The 27,619-nt window shown below is 43.6% G+C and overlaps 1 protein-coding gene across 8 annotated transcripts in view; it reads right to left on the bottom strand.

Moving 5' to 3' along the window:
* ANK3 (ankyrin 3) overlaps positions 1 to 27,619 on the bottom strand; it is a 568,906-nt gene that overhangs the window by 152,214 nt on the left and 389,073 nt on the right. For 6 of the 8 annotated variants that reach the window (XM_027840586.1, XM_027840580.1, XM_027840579.1 and 3 more), the window contains exons 10-16: positions 26,411 to 26,608; positions 16,181 to 16,279; positions 14,644 to 14,742; positions 13,367 to 13,465; positions 9,566 to 9,763; positions 6,991 to 7,089; positions 6,590 to 6,688 (exon numbers count right to left, since the gene is read on the bottom strand). In XM_027840586.1, coding sequence (XP_027696387.1) covers positions 6,590 to 6,688; positions 6,991 to 7,089; positions 9,566 to 9,763; positions 13,367 to 13,465; positions 14,644 to 14,742; positions 16,181 to 16,279; positions 26,411 to 26,608 — 891 coding nt within the window. The remainder of the gene's footprint in view (positions 1 to 6,589; positions 6,689 to 6,990; positions 7,090 to 9,565; positions 9,764 to 13,366; positions 13,466 to 14,643; positions 14,743 to 16,180; positions 16,280 to 26,410; positions 26,609 to 27,619) is intronic. The other 2 variants (XM_027840583.1, XM_027840585.1) reach the window with 1 other exon arrangement.

Raw genomic sequence — 27,619 nt, 5'->3', positions numbered from 1 at the left:
GAGAATAATTGTTCCCATCACTATGGTGCTTTATAGAGTGGGAGGGTAAGTATTTGTGTTCCCATGTGACTCAACAAAATGGGTGGGGCATTGGAGAAAGGGCAGGACTTGTAGTCAGGAGGACGTGGGTTCAAATCCTGCCTCAGACACTCATTAGCTGTGTGATTCTGACTTAGTCATTTCATGTTTTTGGATTCTGGTTTCCTCATTAATACTTCAAACTCAGTTCTTTTCATTTGAATGGGGATACTAAAAATACCTGCTTCCCAGGTAGCTATAAGGATCAAATGTGATAATATATACAAAACACTTTGCAAATTTTAGAGTGCTATATAAGTGCTGGTCATTAATTTTATTATTATTGAATAGGAAAGTGATATGGTTACTGATGTGAAATGTAAACAGAAAAGGAAGGAAACAAGTAAGCATTTATTAAGCACCTACTATGCGCCAGGCACTGTTGCTAAGTGCTTTAAAAATATTATCTCTCTTGATCCTCATAATAAACCTGAAAGGTGGGTCCCTATTTACAATTGAAGAAACGGAGGCAGGTCACGTGACTCACCTAGCATAACTAGCAAGAATCTGAGCCTAGATTTGAACTCAAATCTTTTGGACTATAGGATCAGCACTCTCTCCTGCTGCCTCCAACAACTTGTGGTGTAATGGGCTAGACTTTGAATCAGATGAACCAAAGTTCAAATCTTGGCTTTTGCCCTTCCTAGCTGTGTGACCATTGGTAAGTTACCCAATGTCTCTGAGCTGAGACATCAAATTCATGTACAAAGATGAAATGGCCAGGCACACATGACCGATTTCACTGGTTTGTTTTGAGTGAGGAGTTGTGAAGACCTAGGAGTGCTATATAAAGATGAGTTATTATTATAATTATAACCTATCTGGAGGTTGGAAATAAGTATATGGAAGTACCCAAATGTGCCTAGGACTTGATGACTCCTGGGAAGGAAATCAAGGCAGAAAACAACCTAGCTTCTCTCACACAGCTCCTCTTCATTTCAGTACCTTCCCTCGGTTAATTATCTCCTCTTTCTCCTGTATGGAGCTTGCTTTGTACGTATTTGTTTGCATATTGCCTCCTCCATTAGATTGTAAGCTCCTTGAAGGCAGGGACTGGCCTTTGCCTTTTTTTGTATTCCCAGCACTTAGCACAGTGGCTGGCACCTAGTAGGTGCTTAATATGTGTTGATCAATGGATGCCTAATCACTACAATTTTGAACACCTTCCTGACAACTAGAAAATAATTCTCATTGACCCAGTTGATAGTGATAAATTCACCCAAATTAAATAACTGTGGTTCAGAAGCAAGCCACTCTCATTTAGCCTTCTCTTTCTCCTTAATCTGGGAGAAGTATGCCCTTTCATACTGGGTGGCTTGGCCTATACAGATGGCAAATTAAGAAAACATAACAATCGGGATTGATAATAATGACTTGCATTTGTATTTTCTGCTTTTCAAAGAACATTGACAAAAATAATCATTGATGCATATCATTAATGTTTGACTTATGAGAAAATTGAAGGCCCAGGGACATCAAAGGACTTACCCAAGGTCACTAAGCTAAACATTATTCCTTTTTACCATGCTGCCCTAATGTTGATTTGGGTAAAATAACAAGTGATTATTTTTTTCCTTCCTTACCACAGAACACATGACGTAGTGTTTCTGGTAAGGTAAACATGGGAAAGAAATAAGCTGATCCTTCTAAACAGCAGAAGAATGGCAAAGGTCATCTCAGGAGATAAGAATCTTTAAAAATCTTTAAAAGAAGTCCTCAGCTTCTGCATTGATGGGCTAGGCAGTCTTCTCACTCAGAATTCTATGCAGAGGCAGACAGAATCAGAGTGTCATTACCCCTCTGGTAGTAAAAGAGCGACCCAAGACTAGGCCGCCATTACTTGTCTGTCACCATTGCCTGTCCCTGAATGGCTTTTTAGAGGGTCAAGGTCCTCAGAACGATTCTGTGTATAACTTAAAGAGCTTAAGTGAAGTGACCGCGGGAGAGGCCATGAACTTGGACGAGGGCACTTTGTTCTCTGAGTTTGGACTTTCCCATCATTTGTAGCAAAAGAGCAGAAGGCTGTGCTGGAGCCCCAAGCTGACCTCAGCCCGGAGTTCTGAACTCTCCAAAGGCAGGACGTGGAAAGGTGGAAGTGGGAAGCAGGATGTGGGGGGAATGAGTACAGAGCTTAGAGCAAGAGGACGCACCTTAGTCCAAAGCTTGACTATTTTCTAGTTATGGGACCCCTGAGCCAGATATTTATGTGATAATATTGCGGGAGTCCGCAGGGGTGATTTTCTTGGTATAGGGACCTCCAAGTGAGGAAAAACTCCCTTGACTGATGTAGATTGCCAACTATTGAACAATTTTTGGTATCGGAGAGTTGCCTGTGCTCAAGTGAGGGTCAATGAGGACTTGTCCAAGGACACACAGCCAGTATAGTCAGAGGCTGAACCTGAACCCTGATCTTCCTGATTCAGAGGCTAAGAATTCTCTCTCCCCTACTCTGTGCTGGGTGGGGTGGGTGGAGATAATAATACCATTGCAGTGATTTGGCTAAGGTCTCATGGCTGAGGTCATGCAGGGAGCAAGCGAGAGAACAAGGGTTGGACTCAAGTCTTAGGACCAGAGATTTTACCCCTTCTCCTCTTCTCTTTCTAGACTGTTTTACTTGGTATTTTCATCATCTCCTACCATGTCAATGGTAACACCAAGAGCTTATCTGGCCCTAACTTCTCTCTGACCTCTATCCCAAAGTCTACAACTGCCAGGACAGCTGAGTGGCGCAGTGGATAGAGCACTGGCCCTGAAGTCAGGAAGACCTGAGTTCAAATCCGGCCTCTGACGAAACACTTGACACTTACTACCTGTGTGACCTTGGGCAAGTCACTTAACCCCAATTACCTAAAAATTAAAAAACACAAAAACAAACCAAAAAAAAAATAACAAAGTCTACAGCTGCCTTTTTGACATCTTGAGCAATTATCATTGCAGAGACGTCTTAAACTCAACTTTTCCAAAACGGAAATCGTTATCTTTCTCTCCAAGCCCTCCTCTATTCCTAACGTTGTTATGACCGTCAGAGGGACCACCATCCTCGCAGGTGGCCAAGTTCATAAATTAGGTGTCACCCTTGATTCCTAACTCTCGTCCCTCCATATCCAATTAACTGTCAACTCTTGCCATTTCTATCTTTGTAACGTCTCTAATGGGCAGCTAGGTGGTGTAGCGGATAGAGCACTGGGCCTGGAATCAGGAAGACTCATCTTTATGAGTTCAAATCCAGCATGTGACCCTGGGCAAATCACTTAACCTTGTTTGTCTCAGTTTTCTTATCTATAAAAATGAGCTGGAGAAGGAAATGGCAAACTACTCTAGTATCTTTGTCAAGAAAACCCCAAATGGGGCCACAAAGTTGGAGACGACTGAAATTACTGACCAACAACAAACATTTGCCCCTATATGCCCCCTTCTCTTCTCTGACATCAGCACCACCCCGGTATATGCCCTCATCACCCTGTACATGGACTATTGCAATCGCCTGCTTGCTGATCTCTCTGCCTCAAGCCTCTCCCCCCTCCAGCCTGCCCTCCACTCAGCTTTCGAACTGATCTCCCTAAAATGCAGGTCTGATGAGATCACTCCACTATTTAATAAACTGCCGTGGCTCCCTATTCCCTATAGGATTAAATAGAAAAATCTTCTCTTTGGCTTTTGAAGCCCCTCCTAACGCAGCCCCCTCTGACCTTTCCAGGCTTCTTACTCCTTCCTCTCCTGCATGGACTCTGTGATCCAGGGACACCGGCTGGCCTCCTTACAATTCCCTGAAGGCTGCACCCCATCTCTTGACTCCAGGCATTTCCTCTGCCTGTCTCCCATGCCTGGAACACTCTCCGGCCTCATCTCTGCCTCCTGCTTCCCTGGCTTCAAGTCTCAGCTAGAGTCCTGCCTTGTGCGAGAAGCCTTTCCCAGCACCCATTAATCTTACTGCCTTCCCTCTGAGACTATTCTCAGCTGATCCCATCTATGTCTTGTTGGAACATTGCATGGTATCCTCCCGTTAGACTGTGAGCTCCTTGAGGGCAGGGACTGTTTTTTTTTTGTTTTTTGTTTTTGGTCTTTCTTTGTATTTCCAAAGCTTAGCACAGTGCCTGGCAGGTAGTAGGTGCTTAATAAATGCTAACTGACTGGCTGACTGACTGAGAGTGAAGTGACTTATCCAGGGTCACCCGGGAGGCAGGGTGGTATAATGGATAGAGCACTCTATTTTATTTAGGAGGACCTGAGTTTGAATTCCAACCTGGGGACTCTGCAGCTGTGTGAATCTAACTAGATAAATCCCTTCATCTCTTTCTACCTCAATTTCCTCACCCATAAATAAAAAAACTTTTGTAGCCTTAAAGTACTATTGAAATGTTAGCGGTTAATAAGCTATGGATCTGGACTCAGTTGGGTGGCACAGCTGATAGGGCACTGGCCTTGTAGTGAAAAAGACCTGAGTTCAAATCCTGATTCGGCTGTGTGACCTCTGCAAGACACTTGACCTCAATCTGCCTCCATTTTCTCCATAAAATGGGGATAATAATAGCACCTAATTTAAAGGGTTATTTACATATGAGGAACAAATGAGTTCACATATGTATGTATGTATGTATGTGCCTATCTATCAGTTGGCAAAATCTGAAGTCAATCAATCAATAAACATTTATTAACTGCCTACAGTATGTGTCAGGCACTGTACTAAATACTGAGATTACAAAGAGAGTCAAAAGACAGTCTCCAGTGTTCAGCACAGTGCCTGGCACATAGTAGACGCACTTAAATTTGTTTGTTGACTGATTGAGCCCTCAGAGAGCTCACAGTACATATATATATATATATATATATATATATATATATACACACACACACACATATATATATATATACATATATATGAATTACTATAAAGCACTATAGAGATATGAGTTATTGAGGGCCTTTCAAGCCATAGAGCTGGACCCAAGTCTATCACCAGAGAGAGGAAGAGATGGTGGGCTCCTTCAGCAGAATCCAAGAGCTCACGTCATATTTGACCACTCGACGTAGCTGATAATGGCTGGGAGCTCAATAATGCAGGACTCGTCATCAGTAGTCCTCATTAAATGCAACGTGGCATTAAATTAGACCTGTTTTAAATGGACTGTGCTAATTCATGAGCTGTCCATGAAGTCAGCAGCGCTGGAGAACCATGGGAAGCATTATCTTTTTTCAGTCATCTGAGAAGCATGCTAGAAAAAGCAACGCTCAGAGTCAAGGTTAAGCCTGCAGTGGCATGGTGGAAGGGTCTCTGGGCTAGAGAGTCAGAAGACATAGGTTCGAGTCTTGCCTCAGACACTTCAAGTAACTCTCTTTTTGTCTTCAGGAATCTATGAACAATTTGATGTGATGTTGACTAACTAGAAATGTCCGGCCCCCTCCTGGTGATTCTGCATTTTCAGTCTCACCTAGTTCTCTCCCATTTGTCCCCCCCCTACCACCACAACCACTTATCCCTCAGTGGGAAGGATGCTGGATTTGTGGTCAGGGGACCTGGGGTCAAATATGGTCTCTGTCACTTATGATCTGTGGTGCTTTGAGACTCAGTTTCTTCATCTTCAGAATGAGAGGGTAACCTAAGTGATTTTTATTATGCTGTCTCAAGCACTAACATGTCTGAGCATCTGAAGGAAAAGTCAACCCATGAGCGCTTAGTTTTTTGGCTGGACTTATGATTTCATGGGCCTAGGGAACTCCCGATGAGGCAACTCCTTCCACAGTGAGCTGGCACCTGTCCTGCAGTGGATATACCTGGAGATTAGCTGGGGGGGGGGGGGGGGGGTGGAGGGGGGGGGGGGTTCTCCGGGGGGGGGGGGGGGGGGGGGGGGGGGGCGGTCTAGAAGGCTGAAGGACTTCTCTATGGTGCCAGAGCTAAGACGTGTCAGAGGGAAACTTGAGCCCAGGTTTTGCTGACTTAGAAGCCAACTCTCTATGGCTGCCTCTCACATCTAGCAGATGCTTAATAAACTCCTTCAATGGGGGCAGCTAGGTGGTGCAGTGGATAGAGCACTGGCCCTGGAGTCAGGAGGACCTGAGTTCAAATCTGGCCTCAGATATATAACACTTACTAGCTGTGTGACTCTGGGCAAGTCACTTAACCCCATTGCCTAGCCAAAAAACAAAAACAAAAACAAAATAAAAACAATAAACACCTTCAATGGAAATTGGCAAGAGTCCTAGAAAGTCACCTGGGGGGGCTGCCCAGGGTCCTACAGCTAGTATGGTTAAAAATAGGGTTTGAACCCAGGCCTTTCAGATTTAGAAGCCTGTTCTTTGTGGACTATACCGTATCTGGTTTGTTAAGTACCCATTATTTTTCTAAGAACCTGCCTAAATAGTAAGATGGCCCAGATTTTGAGTACTTTACATTTCTATTGGGACAAAGCCATCCCTGCACATCAGGCAAGAGGGAAGAAGGCAGTGGGAGTTGAAAGCCAGCTAGAGACAAAGAGGCTGAGCCATCTTCCCGCCCCCTGGATTTAGTGTGTACCTTTGCTGCGGCGTGGGGCGAGGCTCCTTGGTCCAGGAGAAGCAGGGCCACTTTCTGGTTATCATAGTGAGCAGCTACATGCAGTGGGGTTAAACCACTCTGAAAACATGTGCAGAAACAACAATGGCCTAGGTTAGAGGTGTGTCTCGGAGTATCCAAGTCCTGGCTTCAGGCAATGGCATTAAACTGGGGAATTGTGAATTTAAAAAGACAGTTCCCACAAGAGTTGAGCAATCACAAGCTTCTGTCCTGGGGAGCTCTTGATCCTAAAAACTGGTTTCGTGCTAAATGACAGTAGCATTGATAATGGTGGGCGTGAATATTAGTACGTGCTTATTTGCTTTTTTTTTTTTTTTATTAGCATCAGGGGCCAGTGGCAGAGCTGGCCTCTCCCCTCCTACCTTTCCTGCGGCATCTGGAGATGCATTTTTCTGAAGCAAGAGTTTGGCTACTTCCAGCTTCCCGTATTTTGCAGCCACATGAAGAGGGGTGAACCCTTTCTGTAAAAAGAAAGTGTGAGAATGAAGAACATCGCCGGGCTATTGCCTGGAAACTGGTAAGCCATTGCAACAGTCAAGGCTGTTCCTAAGGAGGAGGTCTGCCTAGAGGAGTGGGGCTGGTGGCCAAACAAATCCCGGTCATTCGGTCACCTCACAGGTAAAACTAAGAGGCCAGGGCCTCTGAATCATCCAGGTCTGGGCACCTGACAAGGAGGTTTGGAGGAATCAGGAAACTAAAGCAAACTCTCATAGATCTTTGGTGATGAGGGTCTGGACTTTTGCAAGAGAAGTCTGGGTTGGAAATAGAGCCTGAGGTGCCCTATGATCCTGTGTGTGTGTGTGTGTGTGTGTGTGTGTGTGTGTGTTTATACATCTCTATTTTTTTTTTTTTTTGACTTGGACCTGTGATTTCATTGGGTGGTCCCAGGGAGGAAAATCCCTCTACACGTTCAGATCACCACTCATCTGATTAGTGACTTAGAGAGCTGCCTGGGCACTGAGAAGCTGTGACCTGCCCAGGGTCACACAGCCAGTAGGGTCAGAGGTGAGACTTGAACTCAGGTCTTCTTGATGCTGAGGCCAGCTCTTTATTCATTATGTCATACTGGGTTTTCAAGCATTCCACCAACAAAACTGCAGCTCTGGTCCCATAACGTGTACTTACTTATATATTATTTTATGTCACAGTTTTTTGTGTCATCATACTTCTTTGGGCCTCAGTTTCCTCATCTGTAAAATGAGGAAGTTGGTAGATGACCCCTAAGGCTCCTTCTAGCCCTAACCTTCACTCTTACGATCATGAACCAGCCTCTTAACCGCCCACAGCACATTAAGTTCCATGAGGATACGGACCGTGTCTCATCTATCTCCTCTAACACGGAGCAGAATGCTAGTCAATGTTTGCTGAACTGAGTTTTGGGTTGACTTAGAGGATTCAAGGTTTTTGTGGCATGTCCCATACCAAACCGATGCCACTCCCAAAAGCTAGCTAGCATCTATACAGTGAGTGGTTGGAGGCTGCGAAATGCTTTACAAATAGCCCATTGTATCTGCACAGCCACCCTGGGAAGCAGATGCTGTTATCATCCCCCTGGTACAGACGAGGATGCTGGGACAGATAGAGGTCAAGTGGCTTTTCCAGGGTCACACAGCTAGTAAGTGTCTGAGGCCAGATCTGAACTCAGATCTTGTTGAAACTTTCCCTCACCAGCTCATACACTTCTTCCCCTTACTGCCACAATACACCTGCCTCACTCTGTTTTCTTATGTCAGTTGCACTAGAGCTGACCCAAATACAAGGGCCTATATGTCAGAGGGACCTACATGTGACTGCCTGGGCATCCAGCGCTATCCTGGGGGGTGGAGCATGGCTTTGGGCTATTTAGGATTCAATAAGGGGGGAGTCAGATGATTCAAGTAAGTGAATGTTCTCCCTTGTTTCTGACACCTCAAATAATCCTGGACCATCTTGGTACTAAGTGACTCCACGTGCCCCAAAGGACCAAAGGTGGGTCCAGAAGCTGATCTGGACAAGCCCTGATTGGCCTCACTCTCCTTGTCAGATTATGACCCACAGCAAACTCAAGCAAGTCCCTGAGGCCATATTCTTGGGGCAAGGCCAAAACTGGGCTGTCATGCTGAAAATATCACTATCTTCTCTTCCATGTTGAATCCCAGGTAAATGAGAATCTAGAAAAGCTGCCTCACATCCGGTCATTGTTCCCGAAAGAACCAGAGTAAAAGGAAGTAGGTCCTAGTTGCTTTCAACCCATTATACCACAATTTTCTATTTCCCTGACTGGACTCTTACTACTTTTATCATAAAATAATGACATGTCCAAATAAACAAATATAAAATAGCAATGAGTTCTTATCTTCTAAGCATATCTCTGACCAATTCATCTGCGGTTGCGTCTGGGAGTTTGGCTAAGAGTGCAAGTGAACAACAATTCTTGGACGTAGAGAAGGTATGTGGTTTGGTCTCAAAGCTGGGACTGAAGCCCTATTACGGTTGGTCATTTGTTTTATTCCCAGCCTTGGGGGGAGGTGGAGTGTCCACTTCCTGAGCTGACACAGCACTGGAGAAGCAGGGAGAGGTTAGCTGGTGAGCACCATCCTCAGCCTTCTGCATTCTGGCCATGTCAGCCAATCTGTTCATCCCTTTGCACTCTGCCAGAGAAATCTGCTGACTGAATCTTTTGCAAACTGTCTGAGTCAATCAAAACAACCGAGAGATAGCCATCGGTGCAACTGAGCTGTGACTTTGTAGAGAGATTCAACAAGTTTTAATCACAAGATAACATAGAGAGACATACGAGATGAAAATAAACAGGCCTCTGCTCACTACAATTAGGGTTGTAGCGACTTCTCAAGTTTGAAACATGTCATACAGTTGTTTCCGTGGTGTTCAATGCCCCGATTGCAGTAAAGGTGGATATATCTGGGGAATACCATCACTTTTCTAAGACTCCCGTACCTTTGTCGTTATAGCTAACGATGCACCATTGTCCAAAAGAACTGAGGCCACGTCCTCATGTCCCTCTCGTGCTGAAAGGTGTAAAGGAGTGTACCCGGAAGTGGTAGCTGCATTTGGAGAGGCTCCTTGTTGCAAAAGCTGCTGGACTATGTCTGCCTTTCCCAGTCGAGCCGAAATGTGGAGCGGAGTCTGGTCATCCTGAACGGCAAAGCAAAAGTGAGTTAGTGAAGGCCAGGGCGCCATTTTGAAAAGTGTGGAGGACTGTTATTTTGGAGTCAGATCCGGTCCTGTGGCATACTTATAGGGAGTAGCCCACTTATCTTCATCGTCAGGGTTCAGAAATGGTAGCCAAGATGATAATAGGGTTATTGGAAACACTGGAAATGGTCTAATAGCTTAAAGAGTATGTAAGCACTGTGGAAGCCAGTTGCCCAGGCTGCATCCTACCATCCTTGTAGGTATTATGTGATAGAATATTTAGGGAGGATGAAAGACTGTTACCTACATGGGCAGATTTAACATGCCCATTTCTGTGCTGTGTGATAGGCAGGCATTTTCACAGAGTCACAATGAGACCCAGCAGAGCCTTTGGGGTATAGAAGCAGGGCTCCTGCATTATCTGTATTTTCTATTGTCTCTTTCTTGGTGTGCTAACCCACAGCAAATCGACTTGGGGAGAGCATGAGTTTTTCCATTCAAAGGTTCCTGGTTTCTTATTGAATTATTTGATGATATGCCCATCAAGGGATCAGTATACGGGTGAGAGCCAAATCTGTGATGAGTTGGTCTTTCAGAGATAATTTGAAGTATATTTCTGATATGAAACATATTCTGAGGCTATGAAGGCAGCTAGGTGGTGCAGTGGATAGACTTCTGGCCTTAGAGTTAGGTGGGATTGAGTTCTACCAGGGCTCAGACATTTACTGGCTGTGCGACAAACGCAAGCCACTTAATCCTATTTGTTTCAGTTTCCTCATCTGCAAAATGAGTTGGAGAAGGAAATGGCAGACCCTTCCAGTATCTTTTCCAAGAAAACCCCAAATTGATTCATGAAGAGTCAGACATGACTGAAAAAGGACTTACCAACAACATACAAAACTATGATCCATCATTCTAAGGCATGTTTTGGGAGCCCATGTGATTATCTGTTCACACAGCGATATCACTCCAGACCTTCAAAATATCAGGCCTAGGACGACTTGGTAGGTGGGCCTCAAAGTCTTCATCTAGGTCCTTCCAGAAAAAGTGCTATCAGTGCTACTTTCTAACCCCAGATAGCTCTTCATTGGCCAAACTCATGAGTATTAATTACTAATGAGCTTCCCCTCATGGCAATTTGAGTTTGGCTATAGCTATATCCTGACGGGAATGAAATGACCACAAAGTGACCAGGACTCACTTTGAAGTACTTATAACCCTATATCTGGGGACTTGCACCCCTAGCAAAGGAAATGCCCATTGTGACATCTTCATCTAGCATAGTACGCTTAGGGTGATGGGGCAGAATTTCAGACCAAATCTAAAGGTAGCTGAAGCTACCTCCGAAGTCCTTGTAATCACAAACTCAGTTTTCACTAGAACTCTGACCTCTCCGTATATCCTGAGATAAAGAAGAACATTTGACCTCATAGGTATCACGGAAACTTGGTGTGATGTGACCCACGACTGAAATATAGCTTTGGAAAGGTGTGTCTTGTCCGAAAGGGACAGGATAATAATGGTGATGATGACAGCTAGCCTTTATGTAGAGCTTTGAGGTTTGTGAAGCATTTTCCATGTGTTATCTTGCTTGGCTCTCACAACAAACCTGTGAGGTAGGGGCTATTATCCCCTTCTTACAGAAAAGGAAACTTGAGGTTGAGAGAGGCTGTGACTTTCTCAAGGTCACGCAGGCAGGATTTGAATGCATGATAAGCCACATGAACTGAGGTGGAGGTTTTGGGAGATTGTATTTTGCTCCTGACCAGACCATACTGTGTCCAGCTCCGGGTGATGCATTCTAAGAAGGACATTGACAAGGAGGGGCACTTCCAGAAGAGGATGTTCAGGACAGAGAAACGCCTAAAGTCCAAGCCTCATGAGGAACTGGGGATATTCAGGCTAGAGAAGGAAAGTCTCAGGAAGGCATGATAGCTGCCTTCAGAATCTGAAGGGCTGTCAAGTGGAAGAGGTATTAGGCTTGGTAGTTGGCCTCAGAGAACAGAAGTAGGAGTCACAGGTAAGTTACTGAAAGCCAACGTCAGGGAAAACTTCCTAATAATTAGAACTATTCCAAAGTGGAACAGGCTATCCTGTGAGGAACTGGGTTCCTCCTCCCTGGAAGTCTTCAAGCAAGGGCTGGATGTTGCAAGAGGAATTCTTATTTCGGTATGGATCGGAACAGAAGGCCATGGAGCTCCCTTTGCAGAGAGTGAAAAAGGCCCCATCCCTCTCCAACCATCACTTATCAAAGTCTCAACATTACGTGCTTCCTTTCAATGGTTCTCTCATTTCATCTCACTGAATGGTGCCGGTCTCACACTTTGCAGGGCTGTTTTCCTTTCTTCCTACCCTCCAATAATTGTTCTTCAAAGTCACTACTTGAATTTCCGTCTCCTTCACAATATTCGCAGACTTTGTTCTCCCAGAAAGCAGACTATTTATTCTACTAGACAGCCAGTGCTCTCTCCTGGTGGCCAGCAACGATTGTTGAGGCCACCATATTGTCTCCTTACCTTTCATCTCTTCTCATAGCCTGTCACTACCTACTCCAAAGGCAGAAGTAGTTATTATTCAAAATATGGAACGTCTCTCCTCAAGGACTCCAGAAACCTTGGAGGATGTGAGATTTTCCCCGGGGAATAAGAGGTGAGTTGACATAATCCCACACTTAGCAGAGTGACTGGCACATAGTAGGGGCTTAAAAATGCTTGTGGTCTTGACTTTTTAAATCTACTACAGATGACTTAAGGTCCCTGAGGTGAAAGCCTCATCCAGACTCCTATTTCTAATCTCTGAATCCTTTGAGTATTTTATTTCTAGAATTAATTACAAATCTCATCATTGCTTCAGAATTATCATTCTTCCCTGGGCTCTTGGCTTTCTAACTAACATTTCTTAGTTCCTGAATGAGCTCTGAGTCATGGAGTTGGGTGATGTGCCAACCATTTCTATCACTCATTATGTATATGGTCTACCTAATTACTTTTTAGTGATACAATGGAAAGACTCTTGAATTTGGAGTTATAAACTTAGGTATGTAATATAAGTAGAAAACATGGTTTCCAGTCCCAACTCTCATATAACTAGTAAGACAACCTTGGGAAAATCACTTCGATTCCCTGGGCCCCTTTCTCTATCTTTCTTTCTGTGTCTCTCTCCTCTCTCTGTCTCTGTCTCTCTCACTCTCACCCTCTCTGTCAGTGTCTCTCTCCTCTTTTTTATCTCTGCCTTTGTCTCTCTGTCTCTCCTCTCTTCTTCTTCTTCTCTCTTTTTTCTCTCTCTCTGTCTCTCTCTGTCTGTCTGTCTGTCTCTCATTCCAGGACCATTATATAGCTATAAGGGGTTTTCCTTTAGGGTCCAGCTCATGTGCCACCTTCTACAGGAAGACCTTGATTGCCCAAATTGTAGTTCTCTATCAGTCCTCAAATAATAATCATGTATGTACTTATCTGTTTATATGTTGTATCTCTTGAATAAAACATAAGCTTTTTGAGGGCAGGGATTTTTTCTGTTTTCTCCTTGTATTCCCTGTACCCAGTGAGTTCTTAATTCTGTTGAGTTGGACTGGATTTTACCCAACAGCATTTTGGATACACTCACCTTTGCTTTAGCTTCTACCTGGGCTCCATTTTGGACCAGATACCGCACGACTTCTGATTGGCCGGCACGGGCTGCCATGTGCAGAGCTGTCTCTCCTCTCTAGTTCACAACAGCAAGAGAAGATGATCAGTACTTAAAAAATGGAGCTGGGAAACAGTCAGGGGCCCCTCATTTGGCCCAATATCTTTGAATGATTTGCTGGCATCTTAGCCTTTTTAAAAAAAATTACTGACATTCTCCCAGAGATGCTCCATGGCTACGAATCAAGGAAAACCATGACCCTGACTGATACTGTGAGTAGGCTACATATAGCCAACAATAACCTGTGTATGAGAAGTGGAGTCAAAGACATTCATTCAATTGACATTTATTATGCTCCTACTATGGGCAAAGAGATACATTAGGGCTAATCACCATCAGGGACACATGTCTCAAAAAGGAGGCAAGTTGGTCAAGAATGTGCCCAATAATGGCAAGAATGAGGTTAAATGGATAGCCTTGAGCCCTGCCTTGGTATCAGCAAAATAGGAAAAGAAGTTAGAGACGCCTGTTGAGTAGACCTTGAATGGAGGAAATACATGGGCAAGAATGATATAAGGTGAGAAGACAGAGATGGGCTATGATTTGCACCATGGAGGGACTATTCATTCACACTGATGGGATCAAGGTGCCATCAGATTATCAAGATGCTTCTTGTATTCACTTTATGCAGGTGGAGGTAAAGAATCCCTTTGGACCCTCAGTGTTTTATGGCCTGGGGTAGAGTGGGCATTGGTATGACCTTGGTTTGACCAGGATCTCCCTCTCTCCTCCCCCACAAAGGGCTTAGTTTCTGGAAGCACTAGACATATGGCAAGCTATCACTTACTCAAATACAGTCATGAAGGAGGGGTTGTTATCCTAAGTCCCTGGAGAGCTTCCTGAAATTCTGATCAATGAAGCATGTATTCAGTGCATGCACAAAGTTAATTCCTTTCCTCCATATTGTTCTGCCTATCTTTGCTGTCACTAGGATGTCAAACTGAGTAACTCTTGAACTTGGAATTATTCCAAAGGCCAAAATACACATACTATTTGCTAAGGCATGGCAAGCTGGCTACTCTTTGGGTCAGTATCTTTCAAGTACCATGTGTTACTGACAAAGCACCCACTCTTGTGGAAAATAAAATTATTTTATGATAGGTGAATTATGCCTCCATTCAAGATGTCCTTTAATGTAAGAGTTCTTAATAAATGCTTGTTTTTCCCTTGCCCTCTTTGTTATAAAAGGTACTCACCACGTTGGTGGTGTTTGGTGATGCTCCGTGATGCATGAGCTGAGATACGATATTTGCATGCCCCATAAAAGCAGCCACGTGGATTGGGGTAAGGCCCGACTAAGGGATATCAAGGGGGAAAATGGTGGGTTACCAGTTGTATAGATCAAGACAAGGATTTTACATTTAAAGAAAAATTGGTCAAGTCACCACAAGAGTTGAGGAGTGAGGATGGCCAGGGAAATGGCATCGGTTATATGTGGCTGACTCAAAACCCAGTTCTTATCCCTCAGGAGGTACTGGGATTCTCTGAACAAGATAGCTCCTAACAGTAACAAAAAAATGACAGCAATGACATAAGGCTCCCTTTCTAAAGATTTTATGTTTACCAAGTCTTTCCCTTACCACCATCCTCTGATAGCACAAATATTATCATCCACATTTTTTGGATGAACCAGCTGAGGTCCCAAAGTTTATGTGACATGGCCACATTCACCCTATGGGCCAATGTTATGGTCAGGATTTGAACCGACATCTCCCTGATTCCCTGTCCACTGTTTGGTTCCACTCCAATGCCATGTCCCACGACTGGTTTAAGACCCAACCTTAAAGAGCCTTTGCCAGGCTGTCCCTCTGCCTGGAGGGCTCTCCCTTCTCCTCTCCCCCGTTAGAATCCTTGGTTGCCCGCAGGGCTCAGTGTCAGGGCATCTCCTCCTCTGAGTCCTTCCTGAGCCCCTAGTTTCTGGCATCTTAAAATTGCCTGCATTTACTTTGTGTATTTTAAAATACATATCTATTTATCAACGTCACTTCTGTTAGAATGGACGCCTCTATAGGGCAGATGCTATTTAGTATTGCCTTTGGATTTAGTGCCTATCTCATACATGAACATTTAATACGTGATTTTTTTGGATTGATTAATGTTATAGGTATTTATCAATCATCCTTTTTTTTTTTTTTTTAACCCTGCAGAGTTTCTACACTGGAGTCTCACTTATAACCCTCTTCAGAATAAGGCAGAATTCTGCATGAAAGAAATATTAATTGAGTTGGTTTTTTTCCTCTCCTTTAAAAATTCCTCAGTATAAGGGATGTCTGGGTAAAGGAGGTGGGGTGGAACATTCAGAAATAAGAATGATATAAAAATGAAAGATATCAATAAAAATAAGATTTAAAAATAACTAATTAGGTCCCTTTTACAGGTTGTACTAGATGAGGTTAAAACTTAAGTAGTTCTGTATTATATTAAGAGAAGTAATCTTCATTTCACAAGATACTAGTGATGATTTAATAAAATGAATACTCTAAATCAGTCCCTTGGTGTCTGGATGGAGGATCTTATTGATACGCCATCAGAGGGGTGTGCCCTTTTACCTGGCTTTCTGTTGGCATTGATGCATTCACATGGAGCCATCCACCTTATGACCAACTGCATGCGTGGTCTATAACTTGGCACAGGGCAAAGCCAATTAGCACTAGGAAGGCCCAGAGCTCCAATCTTGGCTTCCTTAGGATGACGTCCTAACTATGTCGAAAATCAAAAGCCTGCTCTTCTTACCTCAGTCACAGCTTGGATGGATGCACCATGTTTCAGGAGAAGCTCCATGACTTTAATTCGGTTCTTCTTACAGGCGATATGAAGGGGTGTAAAACCATTCTGTGGATGAAAAATACAGACATGTTTTATGAAACACACATACATTTTTACCAAAAACACGTGGAAAGCCAATTCCCTGGTCTGAGGTGAAACTGCCCAAAGCCACCAGTATCAGAGACACTGGGAAAAAAGCAGCTACAATGAAAAACTTGGACAAGGGTTGGTATGGGGCAGCAGCCAGAACATTGCCTGAGAATTGGGATGAGTTGGAGCACAGAGTTGACTGCTGTGTGGCCGTAAGTGGGCAAAACGCTTGACCTCTGTTCTCATTTCTTCGATGTAGAATAAGGAATATAGACATAACAATGATAATGATAACAATGATGGTGATAATGATAGTTAACATTTATATAGCTCTTACTATGTGCCAGGTACTGTGCTAAGCTCCTTACAATTATCTCAATTGATTCTCACAAAATCCCTGAGAGGTAGGTGCCACTGTGCTCCCCATTTTACAGATGAGGAAACTAAGGCAAACAGAGGCCAAGTGACTTGCCCAGGGTCACCTAGCTAGTAAGTGTCTGAGGCTGGATCTGAACTCAGATCTTCCTGACTTCAGGCCCAGTGCTCTGTGCACTAAGGCTGTTGAGTGGTTTCAGTCAGGTTTGACTCTCCATGACCCCATTTGGGGTTTTCTTGGTAGAGATACTGAAGTAGTTTGCCATTTCCTTTTCCAGATCATTTTATTTTATTTTAATATTAGTTTTTAGTTTTCAACATTGATTTCCATAAGATTTTGTGTTCAAAATTTTCTCCCCCTTCCTCTCCTCCCTGCACCCCAACACGTCACACAGTCTGATATAGGCTCAGCTCATTTTGCAGTTGAGGAAACTGAGGCAAACAGGGAGAAGTGACTTGCCCAGGGTCACACAGCTAGTGTCTGAGACCGGATTTAAACTCAGGTCTTCCTGACTCTAGGCCCGGAGCTCTATCCACCGTACCATCTAGTTGACTCAGATGATCTCTAGAGGCATCTGGTATAGCTAACAACCTCTGAACCAATGAATTAGAACCTTGGAAACAAGAGTGACCAGCTAACCGTCATCTGACTCACAGTCCTCTGGATCTCCAGGGCCAGAAAGTTTTAGAACCATGGTGATAAATTCAGGGAGTTAGGTGACAGACTTCTTCCAAGTTAGGCAACTAATACTTGTTCTGCTCTGATCTCTCCACGAGAGAATCTCCATGCTGATTTGTAAGTTTTAGAAGTAGTTGAGTGTCAAGACAATGACAAAGCATTCTGGTTTATATTTGCTTGTGGTTCTTGGGATCCAGTAATCCTGACCTCTCTGCTGCTCTTCGCAGTCTCTCATCTCCCGCTGCCTCCGAGGCCTGGAATACTCACCCTCTTCCTCTCACCTCCTGGCATTCCTCACTTCCTCCAGGGCTCAGCTAAAGTCTCGTCTTTCCCAAGCCCCTTTCATCTTCACGCCTCCCTCTGCTGGTTATTTTCCATTTATCTTCAATAGATCCAGTTGGAACAACATCGTTTGTGGGACATCTAGTCCATTATACCATGAGCTCCTTGAGAGAAAGGGCCATCTTTTTCCTTTCTTTGTGTCCCTGACATTTAATACAGTGCCTGGCACACAGCGGGTGCTTAATAAATACCACTTGACAGATTGATAATGTTATAAAGAGAAAGTGACACATGTTTTCTCTTTCCTCCATGAGTTTTCATTGGATATATGTATGGGAATTCATCTAACCCCTTCATTTTCCAGTTGGGGCACCGAGATCCACCCAAGGGAAGTGCCTTGGCCCAGGGGACACATTCTAACATGGCAGCAGAGCGGCATTCAGAGTCTGATCCATTGACTCTAACTCTGGGCTTCTTTCCACTCCCTCACAGCTGTCTACCAGACTCTGGGGGAAACACAAGGTTTAGATAAGACATGGGTCATTCCTGCCCCCATGGGGAACACAGGAAGATAACATAAGACATTTAAACATCTTTTCCAGTTCCCAGAATCTTGGAGTTGGAAATGTTTGGGAGGCCATTGAATCCAATCCACACTTGAACAATACTGTCCCCTATAAGACACCTCCCAGGTAGTCGTCAGCCTCTGTGTGCAGATCTTCAGTGATGAAGACCCCTCTATCCACCAAGCATCCCATCACCCGGTAGGATAACTAATTGTTAGGAAGACTGTTTTTTTTTTCCCTTATTCCAGCCTAAATTTGTCTCTTTGCTACATCTATTCCTAGTTCTGTCATCTGGGGTAAACATCCTCCTTCCAGAAATAATTCAAATTGACAGTTAGAATCAGTGGTGATGCAACACCTTCCCTCTCCCCTCTCCCTCCCCCTACTGAACATGCTCGAATCTTTCAAAGTATCCTCATCTGGCAGAATCTGGAGAAACTTCACTGCTGTGGCCGCTTCCTCTGGATGTTCTTTACTTTATCTGAGGATCGTAGACTCAGATTTGGAGCAGACCTCGCATGCCGTCGAGTTTAGCCCCCCTCATTTTACAAGCAGGGAAACTGAGGCAGGTGGCATTTAAGTAACTTGCCCAGGGTCACAGAGCTAGTAAGTTTCTGAGGCAGGATTTGAACTCAGGTCCTCCTGACTCGATATCTAGCCTTTTATCCCCTATGCCATCTAACTTCCTCAGTGATATAACCTGAGTTGAACACGATACTCCAGGTATGGTCTCACTAAGGCAGGGCTGTCACCTCCCTACTCTCGGATACTCTGCCTCTCTTGGTCCAACGGAAAAAAAAATGACCTTTTTAGGCCCTGTCTACTATGGCCAATAAGTTTGGCCAAAAATTCCTAGGATTCTACCTGATTCACTTGTAAAATTCCTGTTGATCCATTTTAACCTTAGATTTCATGACCCTGCTCTATCCCAGCTTTTGTCCTCCTGGAATCACAGAATGCTACAAGGAAAAACAGTAAACACAAAAAAATTCAGCTGCCATAATCCCCTTCAAAAAATGAAAGGGGAAAGAGAAAAGAAAAAGCTATGAGCCACTCTTCTAGGAGCCCAGGATTCACTACCCCTCTCTCTGACCTCCAAACTTTGAGATTCAGATTCTTTTGTTAAAGGATATATGAGTAAAATAAATCATCCAGGAAGACCTGAATTCAAATTCTTCCTCAGGATTGGCATGGTTATACAACCCGAGCAAATCGATTAGCTTCCCTGTGGCTCTGTTTTATCTGTGAAATGAGGGATCTCAGACTATGTAGCTAAGCTGTGGTTTACGCTCTTCTGATTCTATTCTTGCATTCCTAGAAAGGGAGATGTACCAGTCAGGCAGCAAGGACAGCAGAGGATGGATGGATGGATGGATGGATGAATGGATGGAAGGTCTGCATGCTAGAATGGTGTTCATGAAACATTATAGGAAGGTTTCCAAGATGTTGAGCAGCATGGCATTTCTGAGATGTCTGAATGTCGTAGGCTTTGGTGAGACCACCTCATCTCAGACACAAGGAAGCTGACTTTCAGAGAGGACAGTGATCTGACCCAAGGCACACAGTTAGTCAGTGGCAGAGCGGGCTGTCAGCCTAGGGCTCAAGTGTTCTACTGAGGGTGTTTGGAAAGGCACTGAGGGGCTCTCGCAGGATAAAAATGCCCAAAGGGGCTACAATAAACACCAATGGAGAGGTGTTCCCACTCTGGGGAGACCATAGGTTCAATGATATAAACTGAAGGAGAGACTCTGCCTGTTTCTAAAAGATGCAAAGAGGCTTGTGAGCTAAGTTAATAGGGCAAAGAGGGCAGAAGGGCCAAAGAAATTGAAAGTGAACACTCCCAGGCAGTTGACATGAGCCATCTAGCAGGACACTGAGCTTGGTTCTTTTCCTGGGAGCTCAGGAACAATGGGTGGCACATTGTGGTAAATGATTTTCATTCCAGATCCTGCTCTCCCAACCCACTGCCCTGCCCACATTTCACCCAGACATACACCAAGAGGGGCCAGGTCCCCCACTTGTCTCCCATTACCAAAAACTTCAGCTCCTTCCTCTGACAACTGTGGAACCCAGGCTTGGACCCCAAACATACCAGTCCCCTATGGAAGCCTTCTGAAACCCTACTTCCCTTCCTGGGAGGGCAGTCCTTTCTTTGTATTTGCATCATAGTACTTAGCACAGTGCCTGGAACATAGTAGGTACTTCATAAATGCTTGTTGACTGGTTGCCCAAAGAACACCCCCAGGGGCTCCAGGCTCTCTGACACACAGTAGGGCTCAGCATGCGAATCCCTTCATGTATGCCTTCATCCCATGCATGTAGTGTGTGCTTCAAGGTCTTTTCCATAGATAAGGTTTTGTGAAGTGAATTCTGGGGGGATGTCTGGCTCAGTGTAATGTCTCCTCGGCCACTCAGTTTAATACTGAACCCTTTGCTCTTGAATGTGTCTCTGTCCCCTTTGCCCTTCCTCAACACTGCCTTTTTGCTGCTCATATCGGCTCTGCAGATGTATTTCCCAGTACCAGGATCCTGCAGTTAAACAGAGGTCAGATGTATTTCTCAGGGACCTGAAATCCATCAGCTACTCCCTGGTCACACATCACTGAAGCGTGACTAGTCGTAAGCTCCCTGCATTGGGAAATATCTAGGGTCAGGGGAAAATGATAGAAAATTCCACTCCCGATTGCAGGACAGTTTTTTTCCCTCCAATGGAAAAATGAGTCATGGCTGTGATTATCTCTTCCCCTGTACATGAGCTCTTTAAAGATCTGTCTTAGATGCAGGAAAGACCAATTCCTCTCACCTAGATCAAAGCTCAGTTTTGGTTAAAAGGCTTTCAGATGAGCTGTCGGCAATGGGGCTCCTGTTTTCATGCCACTGTTCTGATTATCTCCAGATTATCCTGAACACATCTTGTTTATACAGAGTTGTTTGTACTTTGTCTACTCTGTTTAGACTTTGACTTCCTTGAGAGCAGGGACTGGTTTTTGCCATTCTTCCTATCTCCAGCCGTTAGCAAGGTGCGTGGCACATGGGGAAGCTTCATGAATACTTGTCAATTTGCCCAGATCCCTAATCTAGCCCATTTTTCCCTTAGAAAATTTCAGAGCACAGGAAGACCCAGAGTTTACAGCATGTAACGATGAAAAGAACTTAGAAATGGGCTGGTCCAACTCCTCCATTTCATAGGTGGGAAGACTGAGGCCCAGAGAGGTCAAAGTAGAAAGGAGAGAATAGGGATTCCAAGCCGGGTTCATTTCCCCAGTGATACATTTCCTTCCTGCAATGGGGACGTCTCCATTGAAATCATAGAATCTCTCAGTTGAAAGAGATAGACTAAAGCGGCATATCTAGTTCCACCCATACCTGTGCAAGGACCCCAACCATGCCAGCCATCAGCCAAGAAGCATTTATTATGCACCAACTCTGTGCCAGGCTCTCAGGTCACAAATGCGAAGAATGACACAATTCCTGCTCTCAAGAAGCTAACATCCTAACCGGGGAGATATACAGATATAAAAGTAATTACAAATATAAAATAAACATACCAGATAGGTGGGCATATGGTCTTGTAAACCTCTAGTAGGGGGAACCCACCACCTTCTCAAGCAGTCCACTGCTGGGCAGCCCCAATTGTTAGCAAGATAGTCTGTGCATCCAGGTGAAATCTCTCTCTGAAACTTGTATTCATTGATCCTGGGTATCACAATTCAGAATCGGGGGTTCTTAACCTTTTTTTGCAGCTAGTAGGTGGTGTGGTGGCTGGAGCATAGGGCCTAGAGTCAGGAAGGTCTGAGTTCAAATCCAGCCTATATGACCCTTGGAAAGTCAATTAATTCTGTTTGCCTCAGTTTTCTCATTTGTAAAATGAGCTGGAGAAGGAAATAGCAAACCACTGTAGTATTTCTGCCAAGAAAACTCCAAACAGGGTCAGGAAGAGTCAGACACAACTGAAAAATGACTGCACAATAACAACAATAACCCTTTCCTGAGTTGTGGATTGCTTTGGAATTCCGATCGATGACACTGTGGCAGCGTCTTTGCTCATGTCCATTCTCCGCCAACATCCAGGGTTAACCAACTGGATTCTTTTAATTTCCTTAAAAATCAAACAGTATCTTTGGTTGTTGAGGTCAGTGACCAGTAACGAATTTTATCTCTCATTTGGATTCAAACTTTGGCCCCTTGAGAATTTGGGACTAGTTCCACTGAAAACAAACACAGAAAACAACCTTTTCCCCACCAACCTCCAAGATTGCTTCCTGTTCTCAATGTACGTTCAGCTTAAACGTTTCTCTTCTCTATCTGTAAAGAAGAGAGCTTTACCTCCTTCAGAATTCCTGATTCCTTCTGGGAGGCAGTGTAGCACAGTGGGGAGAGCCAGGGATTTAGAATCAGAAGACTGGGGTTCAAATCCCAGCCCTGCCACTCTTTACCAATGTGACTGTGGCGAAGTCACTTCATCAATTTGGACCTCAATTCCCTCATTTGTAAACTGAGGGATCTCAAAGGTCTCTCACCACTCTCAGAGTCTAGGATCTTGTGATAGATGTTACTGGCATGATCAATAGATTGCACAGGGTCATGAGTAGAGCATCAGTCTTTGGTAGGAAGCAAAAAAGGCTCAAATTCCTTTGAAAATAGGTGCTTCTAGGCTGACTTCCTTTATAAGTAAATATGATTAACTAAATCACTCAATTCCTATGAATGGTTAGTGCCTCTCTGGTTGTAAATCCATTTTGTTTTCTTTAATTACATTTTTGTTACTATATTTTGTTTTTTATGTCACTTTAATTTCTACATATGCTTGCTCCTTTCCTTCTTAGTGAGTCATCCCTTGTTCAAAAAAATAAAAAAGGAAAGCTAAAAATAAAAATGACAAAAATAGTTCAGCAAAACTAACCGATACATCAACTGAGTCTGAGGGTGTATGTCGTGTTTCACCCACGTAGTCCTTCGCCTCCGCACAAGAAAGTGAGCTATATTTTGTCATCTCTTCTTTGGGGCCAAGATTAGTTATTATAAGGGTAATCAATTTTTTTTAAATGCTATTGCTACTATTTATAATGAACTACAGCATTTATCCTGATGGGATCAAGATTTCCCCCATTTTGCAGATGAGAAAACTGAATGACAGTGTATTTAAAGGAGTTGTCATGAATAATAACAACAAAAAAAAAAAAACCAAAAAAAAAAAAACCAAAAAACAAACCAGACTGTATGTTGGAATCCAACCAGTGGGAGAAAAAGATGTCAGCAAATCTGTTACTCATTAATTCAGAGGCCTTGTTGCTTCCTAAATAAGGCCTAGGATCATGCCGCTGACTGTTGCTTTTTGCTTTCCAATAAAGCTTTCTGGTTCACTAACATTTTTGCAAACTATTGCAGGTGTTGGCACCAGGCTGACTACTGACCCCCTTTATAATGGCATGGCTATTTTCTTTACTCTGAATGTTGCTGAGAGAAGATTTCCATAACTTTGGTATCGGTAATTATTTGCTTAGGTCAGCACCGTGTATGGATGGCAGGGTATAGAGCCAGGGGAGAGGAAGAGAGAGGGAGGGAAGGGGGAAAAAGAGGAGAGGGAGAGGGAAAAGAGAGAAAGAGGGAAAAGAGAGGGAGGAGAGAGAGTGAGGGAAGAGAGAGAAGAGAAAAAGTGAGGAGAGATGAGAGAGAAAGGAGTGGGAGGGAGGGAGAGAGAGAGGGAGGGAGAGGAGAGAGAAAAGAAGGAGGAGGAAGAAGAAGAGAAGAAAAAGAAGTAATAGCAGCTGCACCAGCAGCAGCAACAGAAGAAGTAGAAGCAGCAGCAGCAGCAGCAGAAGAAGAAGAAGAAGCAGAAGCAAAAGGAGGAGAAAGAAAGAAAGAGGAGGAGGAGGAGGAGGAGAGGAAGAAGAAGATGACGATGAAGAAGAAGAAGACGACGATGACGACGATGAAGCAGCCACAACTGCTAAGCTGAGGATTTTTAAGCCTTTTCTAAATAGTGGTAAGAGTTGGAAGCATGGAAGTCAAGGGACAGAGTATGATGAGAAAAGCAGAACAAAAATGGAGCCTAGAACATTGAGGGACAGCCAAGTTTAAGGGTAGGAAGAGGCTTAAGACTGAGTAAAAGGGGCAGAGATGGAGTGTGTAAAGAAGTGGGAGAGCCATGAGCGTGCACCCCCGAAATAAAGACAACAGAGGGTATAAAGAAGGGAGGGGAAGGGTAGGGGGAAGGCTTTCTCAGAAAATCAGGGAACCCTAAGCACGTTTGTAGGAGGAGGGGAAAGAGTCAGTAGAGAGGGAGCTGTTGAAATTTAAATCATGAGCCTGGCATTTGAAGCCAGCCACAGGTTGACTCCAAGGCACCATATCTATTTGGCCCCATTAATTTTAATTTTTATTCACACTTTTGTTTTCTCATCACTTTCTTTTTCAAATGGACCCATTCCTTTTCCCCTGCCCAATAAGTATCCTTTAAAGAAAAAGGAGTTCAGCAATCTAACCACCACATCAGTATGTAGTAGTCCACTCCCATAGTACCCCACCAGTGCAAAGAGAGGGAGGTTCCAACCCTATTTTTTATTCATCTCCTTACATTTTCTTCAGTCTTTCTACTTCTTGTCTTGCCTTTTACCATTGAGAGAAATGATTATTAACAACCAATGATTTGGGGCAAACCATAGTTCTTTTTCTTTTCTTTTTTTTCCAAGGCAATTGGGGTTAAATGACTTGCCCAGGGTCACACAGCTAGTAAACGCCAAGTGTCTGAGGCCAGATTTGAACTCAGGTCCTCCTGAATCTATTCTTCCCTTTTTCTAAAGTCCTCATTTCAAAACTCAGTCTCTGAAGGTTGAATTAACTTTCTCTTCAATCTTGTTCAGATCCCACCCAACCTTCCAAGGAGTTTAATCTATGGTGGGGAAGCCCATTGTGTTCTGCTCAGGTTTAGGTGGGAATAAATTCTTTGATTAGATTGCCCAAGGCTAGGGGTAATTTAGAAGTCAATTACATAATCAAAGTTCATTAGAATAGGTCCAACCCCTCATTGTAATATTCATTCTCTCATTACTTGTTAACCCATTAGTTGATTGCCCCTTCTAGAACACTCACTTTTCCAAGGGCATGTAAGTCTTGAGCCCTATGTCATGAGGGTCTTTGGTGTTCGAGAGTGCCCCTGACCTCTTTTATTAAAATTCTAGCATGATTGATAAAATGACTAATTATCCAGAAATTATGTCTCTCGAACTGTTCAAAGGTCACACCATATTTCTGCTTATCACGATGGCGTCCTCCTTCCGTTCTTAGCATGGCTTCTCACCATCTCCAGCTATTCAAGCCATTCTTCAAGGCTTCTGGGCTTACTTCTGCCTCCATAGAACCTTCCCCCAGTGGTGATCCCACCTTCCTGAAGTTTCTCCTAGTGCTTTGCACAGGGCATTCCACATCTGGCACAAGGGAAGCCCCCTATGTATTAGGGCATTGGATAAGATGCTTCCAAGGTCTCTGCCTAGAGCTCTGACTCACTGACTTCACACCAGTAGGATGCTACACATTCTAACTGGCTGCATCTTCATTAGACTGGAAATTCTCTAGGACCAGGGCTACAGTAAATGTCATCTTTAGGGCCCCAGAGCCCAGCACATTGATCCGGTCCTGTGATTTTGTTGGGAGAATGAACTCCTGGTGAGTAAACTCCCTACCAATGCAGATGAGTGAAAGGAAGGAAACATTTATTAAATGCCTACCATGTGCCAACCACTGTGCTAAGTGCTTTACAAATATTATCTCATTTGATCCTCACCATAACCCTGAGAGGTAAATGCTGTTACCATCTCCATTCTACAGTTGAGGAAACTGAGGCAGACAGGGTTAAGTGACTTGCCCAAGGTCACAAATCACTCTGTGTCAGAGGCAGACCTTGAACCCAGGTATTCCTGACCTGGAGGTCAGTTCTTTATCCATCATGCTGTTCTGCTTTTCATGTCTTACACATAAAAGGTGCTTTTTAATATCTGTTGAATTGAAGATGCTCGAGAGAAGAAATGATTTCTGAGACCAGGTATTTAAGGAGGAGAGGAGAACTGAATCAAAGACCTGAGATTAGATTGGGAAGGAGTAGAAGGACTTTTAAAAGCAAGCCCCGCAGAGCCGAAGATGCAGCACCCATTGGCCACCAGCCGAGCCCTGGGACCTGGTTTTCTTAGACATGGGGGCTGCACTTACCAGTGCTTTGGCATTAGGGTTAGCTTTCTTGTCCAAGAGAATCTTGGCAACTTTGTAGTGGCCACAGTGGGCAGCGACGTGCAGTGCGGTCAAGTAGTCATTAGTGACATCATCAACAGGCACGTTATGTTGGAGGAGAAGCTGGACACAGTTTAGGTGATCCCCTTGGGTCGCCATATGCAATGGAGACAATCCATTCTGGAAAGGAACACAGGAGAAAATTCAAAAGGGAGAGATATATACTATGAAAGTCTCCTACTATACATTAAAAAATTATTGTTGATATGATATCCTTCGTTTTTAGATCACCTACATTTCCCAATGTATCTCTTCCTCTCACTACCAGACATCAATTCCTTATAGCAGGGGTTCATGAACACACTCATACGATATATATATATATATATATACATATATATGTATATATATGTTAGATATATTGAGAATTGTATTTTAATTATTGGTTTCCTTCACAATCCTATGTGTTTTATTTTATGCATTTAAAAACATAATTGTGAGAAGTCTGTGAGATTCATCAGACTACCAAAGGGGTCCATGCTAGAAAAAAGGTTTCAGAACTCCCTTGCCTTATAAAAAAGAATAAAAAAGAAGAGAAAAAAAATAGTTTAGGAAAACTAATGTAATTCTACAACCATAGTTCCCCCTTCCCCTGTTACTCTTGACAAAGAAGTGATATGTATGGTACTATCTCCTAACTCCTCTTTGAGGCTAATTGGTTATTAATTTCATAGCTTTCAGTTTCTACTCCTTGTTTTTGTTATTTTCTCCATTTATATCATTTTAGTCATTGGGCATTTTTTCCCCTGATTGTGCTTATTTCATTTTGCATCAGTTCATATATATCTTTCCATTTTTTCATGGTCCCATTCCTTGTAACATAGTAAGAGTCCATCATGTTCATGGGTCACAACTTGTCTAATCATTCCCCAATGGATGGCCACCTGCATTGTTTCCAGTTATTTGCTACTACCAACATTTTTTCTTATAGTCTTAAAACCTCCCCAAATTTGCTTGATTCTTCAAAGTGAAATATAAAGTACAGATGTTAGCAGATGTGAGGCTTAATTTTCCATAGAGGGGGAAAATCTCTATTAAAAAAATTCTCTGTGCTTACCTGGATAAACTACAGCTACTTTTAAAACCGGCCCTCCCACTTTTTACATGAAACAGCAAATTGTCAGGGATGAC

This window comes from Vombatus ursinus, unplaced genomic scaffold (genome assembly GCF_900497805.2).
Source record: "Vombatus ursinus unplaced genomic scaffold, bare-nosed wombat genome assembly UNPS02014847.1, whole genome shotgun sequence".
NCBI lineage: Eukaryota > Metazoa > Chordata > Mammalia > Diprotodontia > Vombatidae > Vombatus > Vombatus ursinus.
The sequence above is the reverse complement of the archived record's forward strand: the minus strand, read 5'-3'. Positions and strand labels throughout refer to the sequence as shown.